At 36.6% G+C, this 6,076-nt stretch overlaps 1 protein-coding gene across 1 annotated transcript in view; it reads left to right on the top strand.

Moving 5' to 3' along the window:
• The first annotated feature begins 1,641 nt into the window (after nt 1-1,641).
• LOC107084302 (probable fructose-2,6-bisphosphatase TIGAR A) overlaps nt 1,642-6,076 on the top strand; it is a 6,391-nt gene continuing 1,956 nt past the window's right edge. Inside the window, exons 1-3 of the mRNA XM_015374086.1 lie at nt 1,642-1,779; nt 4,933-4,970; nt 5,046-5,167. Of these exons, the coding sequence (XP_015229572.1) occupies nt 1,718-1,779; nt 4,933-4,970; nt 5,046-5,167 (222 nt within the window). The 5' untranslated portion in view covers nt 1,642-1,717. The remainder of the gene's footprint in view (nt 1,780-4,932; nt 4,971-5,045; nt 5,168-6,076) is intronic.

Below are 6,076 nucleotides of genomic sequence, written 5' to 3'. Positions count from 1 at the left end.
AAATCTTCAGATATCTGGACGTTTGAATGGTGCAGATTTCCCCTGGAGTCCCTCCTCCACTGTTGTAACTCAAATCATGTACCTCAGATGTCTGTTGCACAACCTTTGCTCAATAAACGTCTGCTTTAAAGGGTGTGACACCACATCAGCTCACTGGTTCCCACGCCTTTGTTCAACACTGACTGGATCTGGATCAATGCATCGGTCTAGATGGGAATTTAAGTGTCTGAATGGCTGAGTCAGCAGATACAAAAAAGTTCTGCACAGTTGTCATATCATAAGGCTCCACAGAGCAGGGCTAATGTTCTAGCAAAAAACCTGCATAATTCCTATTGGTTTTTAAACAAGAGTAATTAGTACTATCAGATTTAACTTTTTTCACATTAGAATAATTTAGCTCATCTACCTGAGATCCCCTGATAAATGAATAATAAATAAATAAAAATAGTAAAGTAATGGCTAACCAGACCTAATAAGAAGTTTTGGTATATGTCAGCCCAAATTCAGACAGCTGTGATATTCACCAAAAAAGCCTCCAACCGACTCCAGAACCTGATACTAATAGTGGCTGAACTTCCAAGGAAGACGGTTGGTCCAGAAATCTGCCACTTCATTGTAAAAATTAAGGCTTGGCAGGAAACCTCACTTGTTTTTACATTTAATCCCCAGATTATTCAAATCTTTGTCAGATGGGGATTAAAGGGCTTATATGGTGCAAAATTAAGTTTTTCTGAACATTTAAATAATATAGTAATATAATACAATTTCACCAAAATCATATACAAACTGGGTTATTTTTGTGTTTTTTTTTTATTTTGTTTTATTCGCGTATGTCTGGAAAAATCACAATAAATTCTGCTCTCTGAGCAGCAGCCCCCGTACTGTCCTGGAAAATCAAACGCAATAATCATCCTATGTAGGAAAGTGTTGACCTGCTCTTTCCATGAAGCCCCTTTTGACTGTGCTGTGCCTGCCCAGTAAACAACATGCCCACCTTCTTCAATAAGCAAGCACTGATGTGAGTCAGTGTGAGTCAGAGCAGGATCATTTCTGCAAAGGGTCTAAAACTTTGTCCAGCTATGCTCACGAGGCAATATTTCATCATGCATGCCTATAGTTTACTTTAAAAAACTTTAAAAACATCATTTAGGACCTTAATGAATAATTTAACCGAGAAATCTATTTGTAAGAAACATCCGAAAGGATTTTTAAAAGTTATGAAAAAGGATTGACACATTTTAACGCAGCATGATTTCATTGTGAATCAATATTAAGATGCTCTGGGAAATGTTATGGGTCTTTGGGTATCTGGGAGGAACTTCTGTGCAACACTTTCACTTAATCCTGAGCAGATTATAGAGCGAAATAACTTCACCTGTTTAGAGAACAGGTTATTCTGTTAAATCCTCTCCATGTTATAGTCGAAAATATAATAAAGTGAAATGCAGCTTTAAGTGGTCCTGCAGAGTATTTGCTCTAGATTGAAAATGAATGAACACCACACTATCAAGAGTTTATTTTCAAAACATGAAGGGTTTTCCATCCAGGTCACAGCCATGCTCTGCTGTACTTTAAGGGGGAACAGTGTCACCGACAGAGATGTTGGATATGGACAGACTGTCCACCTGTTTATCTGACATCTGATATCTGTCCTGTCTACATGAGCTCTTCTACCCACAGCTGAACCAAGTCTGGCCACAGTAACTGTGCGTCTCTAATGCGCCTCTCTGCTATCCACAGAATGGACGCGCTGCGCTTTGGACTCACGCTTGTTCGACAGTAAGTCCTTGGAGCCTAATAATGCTTTTCTTGCTTCGCAGAACCAGAAGGGTGTGGCAAACGAACAGCTATAATCCTGCCTGACTGTCGCTTAAAGTAATGCAGCAGGTGTCCAGAAGAGTACAAGTTCACATGAAGACCACCAGTGCAGAGCTTACCTTTATAGTGTCAGCATGTAGTCAAACTGCTTCTATTGATCAGTGTAGTGTAGGCTGTTGGACCATACTTTCACCACAAGAGGGCAGGATTATACCACTTACTACTTTTCTAACGAGAGGCTCTTTTCTTTTTAATGTCGTTAAATAAATAATTGAATCAATATAACCTCAGAAAATCCATGAGCGATAATGAATTGTCTATTTGGGGAGTGGCGGCATATTGGTTAGGGCATAGAGCTGAGGTTCTGAGTGCTTCGAACCATTCTATTTATTCACTGGATTGCTCATTGCCAGTTGGTAGCACGGGGTTGAAGTAAAGCCACCAGCCGCCATGTTGGTACTCCCTAGTTAGACCGGTCGCAATGTAAACAATATGTGCGCTACAGCGCCGAAAAAAAATGATATTCTTTTTTTTAGGGGGACTTAAGACTTTTAAAATAAATATAAATTCATCACTTTGACAAACACTTGCTGTTTCATAGTAACTTATCCCTTAGCAAAAAGTAGTATACTTGAAGTAAATTCTATTAAGAATACTTAAGTATAAGTTTAGAAAGTATACCGAACAATGTACTTTTAGTGTACTTGAAGTATTACTAAAGTAATACTTCTTCGAACTAAATTGGGACATTTTTAAATTTACTAAAGTATACTTAAAGTATACTTTAGTAAACAATAAAGTAAAAAATAGTATAGTCAAGTACACTTGACTATACTATTGTTAAGTATATGAAATTTAGTTTAGAATAAGTAAACTCTAAGTGCACTGCCTGGTTTTAAGGATGAAATTAGTACACTTTTAGTGATTAAACTACTTTTTTGTAAGGGATACTTAAAAAGAAAAAAATAGGCACATCACATTGCATAGTCATTATGAAGTCTATAAATCATGTAATATAACATATTATACAAATCAATCACAATAAAAATGTATCTGTTATAAAAGCATAATAATACAGATGCGGCAAAAGTGCTAAACTGATGATGTACATGTAATATACATGTACTTATTACATTGTTACAGTAATTACATCTTACATGTACATCTTACATATATATAATATATATATATATATATATATATATATATATATATATATATATATNTATATATATATATATATATATATATATATATATATATATATATTCACTCACGGTAAAAAACAACTCTATCGATAGGGGTCAAATGTTTGGGTTGTTTTTATTTCTGTCAATATAACATGCAATATATTTCAGGACATGACTTTTTCAAATGAGAAATACAACAAACACTACAAAAACGACAGCATCATCAGAGAATTACTACATTCAAATTTCACAGTGAATTTCTCTCTATTTACTCTATTTTCTGTTTTCTTACGTTAGACACAATCTCAATGGCTAATTTAGTCAATATCTTCGAGTCAGTCCAAGATAGTCAGACTAATGTTATGCTACATAGTATACTATAATGTAAATATGGATTTTCTTGGTTAGTACATCCACTGACTGTGAAATTACCTGTGAATTGTCTTCCTACAGCCAGCAGACTGCTTGCAGCCAAATGCTACAATGTAGGCATTTTTACTGCATGTCTCCGTGGGAGTGTGGAGTACCAGCATGGCGGATGATGGCTTCACTTTTTTCGGCCAATCAGCAATCCAGTGAATAAACAGGGATCAGTGGTTCGAGCCCCACTCCCACAGACTGCCACTCTGGGTCTCTGAGCAAGACCCTTAACCCCACACTGCTCCCACAATGGCAGCCCACTGCTCCCCAAGGGGATGGGTTAAATGCAGAGGTAAATTTCTCCAATGTGAGATCAATAAAGTTCAGATATTTATTATTAATTTGAAGATGGATTAGGAAGATAGATTAGAAAGTATCTGCTGTTTCACAGAACCACAGTGAGCATTTTGTGATTTTCTGAAGCCTGAGGCTGCCCTTCGGTTAGAAAACTGTACATTGCACTGACCGGGGAAAGATGAGGATCAAAAAACTGAATCTCACTTTGATAAGGCCAAAAAAAAGATAAACCTCTGCATAGGGCCTATGAGTAAGCATGGAAGTATGGAAGCAAATCGTTACCATATTTAAAATGAAAAAGCATTTACAGAAATGCTTTTTCATTTTCAAATTTTACATTTCAAATTGAATTTTGGTATTTATTTGCTGGGGTACATTTTGAAAAATAAATCTCAAATGTCTTTTTCTTTTTAATTTGAATTAAGTGAAAGGATGAGCAGTGTTGAAGAAGAAAACGAAAATGCAAATAGGATGATTGATTACTTATTTCATTTATGAGCCAAACAATGCAGACACATTCTTAAAACGAAAAAGCATTTCTGGAAATGCTTTTTCATTTTCAAATTTTACATTTCAAATTGAATTTTGGTATGTATTTGCTGGGGTACATTTTGAAAAATAAATGTCTAATGACTTTTTCTTTTTCATTTTAATTAAGTAAAAGGATGAGCGGTGTTAAAGAAAAAATGAAAATGCAAACAGGATTATCGATTACTAGTTTCATTTATGAGTCAAACAATGTAGCCACATTCTTAAAATGAAAAAGAAATTTCTGAAAATACTCTTTCATTTTAAATATGGTAATGATTCGCTTCCATATATGAGAGCATATGGAAGGCGGTGAGTTTGAGGGTGCATGTATCTGTAGCCATGAGAGATACTGTTGATGCATGTCTGCATATGAGGATAAGCCCATTAGCCAGGCCCAGAGCTCCCTCCCACCTACAGCTCATGAGTCTGTCAGGCCAACCTTGGTTGCTCCTGGCCACCAGATCACAGATGGAAAAGAAGGATTTGAGTTTAAGTCCAGTGGTTTAAAGGAAAGCTTAATACTCCATTAACGTATGGGTGGAATAATGGCAAAATTTTGTTCTTAATTGGTCAAATTTAAACCATAATATTTTACTCTAGCTGAAAAAACCAAACAGTGATGTGATGTTCTACCGTACTCTGATTATATTTGCTCTAAAGCGTTTGTTCTGTGCAGCGGAGAAACAAAGTACAACAAAGAAGGATTGTTACAAGGTAGGATGGAGATCCACAGCATGTTGGGATTCACTGCAGATTACTGGTTACAATCTTTCTATGTGCTTCACCAAGGCCAGGCAATCGACTCCTGCCTGTCGGAGACGGGTCTGCAGCAGGCGGAGGCTGCTGGGTTCTACCTGAGAGATGTGACCTTCAGCCATGTGTTCGTTAGCGATATGCTACGGGCTCGACAGGTGAGGGTTAGGCTATAACTTCAGGAATTAAAAGAGTTAAGATTTAAGTTGTTGAAATGTTGTGAAATCTCTTCAAGCCTTTCTATGGATGGAAATTTTATTTATGCTCCTAAACATTTTTTCCCCAAACCTTGAGTGTGCTTTAGAAAAATAGATTTGAACAGTATGATGTAAATTTGTATTCAGTCGTTTTCTTCTCATTCCTCTCAATACAACAAACTACATGGTCACCAAATAAACTCCACATGTACAGCTGCAGTGGTTTGGGTGCTGGTGTTGGAGGCTGATTTCAGAACAAGCAGCATCATGAAGACCAAGGAATCTAGCAGAGAGGAAGTTCTAGTTTAGGTTAAAGCAGGATTAGGATCTAAAAAACATCTACCAAATATTATACATCTCCCAGAGCTCCGTTCAATCCATCATCTGAACTCAAATAGAGGATGGAACACCTGCAGTCCTACCAGGACATGGACGTCTACCTCATCCTACAGGCTGGAAAAGGAGAGCATTGATTAGAGAGGCAGCCAAGGACCAGGGTGACTCTGAAGGAGCTGCAGAGATGCTCAGCTCAGGAGAGGGAATCTGCTCACAGGACAACTGTTAGCTGAGAACAAGGAAGGATAATTGACCTAAATAGTTACATCTACTTGAGTATCTTTTTGGAAAAAACATTAACATGTGGGAGCAGTTTTATTACTGACAGTAAACAATAATCTATTTTCTCTATGACAGTACTTTACTCCCTACTGACATATATGCAATACTTACTGTAAATATTGGCTTCATAAGTCTTTATGTTTGGAAAAAAAGGAATTGAAAAAATATTTAATCTACCCGAAATTTTAATTATGTTTTACTTTTTCTTTTAGAATTGTTTTAAAATAGCAGAACTTGCACACTACTTTACAT

The sequence above is a fragment of the Cyprinodon variegatus genome, unplaced genomic scaffold (assembly GCF_000732505.1).
Source record: "Cyprinodon variegatus isolate N-32 unplaced genomic scaffold, C_variegatus-1.0 Scaffold97, whole genome shotgun sequence".
Classification (NCBI taxonomy): domain Eukaryota; kingdom Metazoa; phylum Chordata; class Actinopteri; order Cyprinodontiformes; family Cyprinodontidae; genus Cyprinodon; species Cyprinodon variegatus.
The sequence above is the reverse complement of the archived record's forward strand: the minus strand, read 5'-3'. Positions and strand labels throughout refer to the sequence as shown.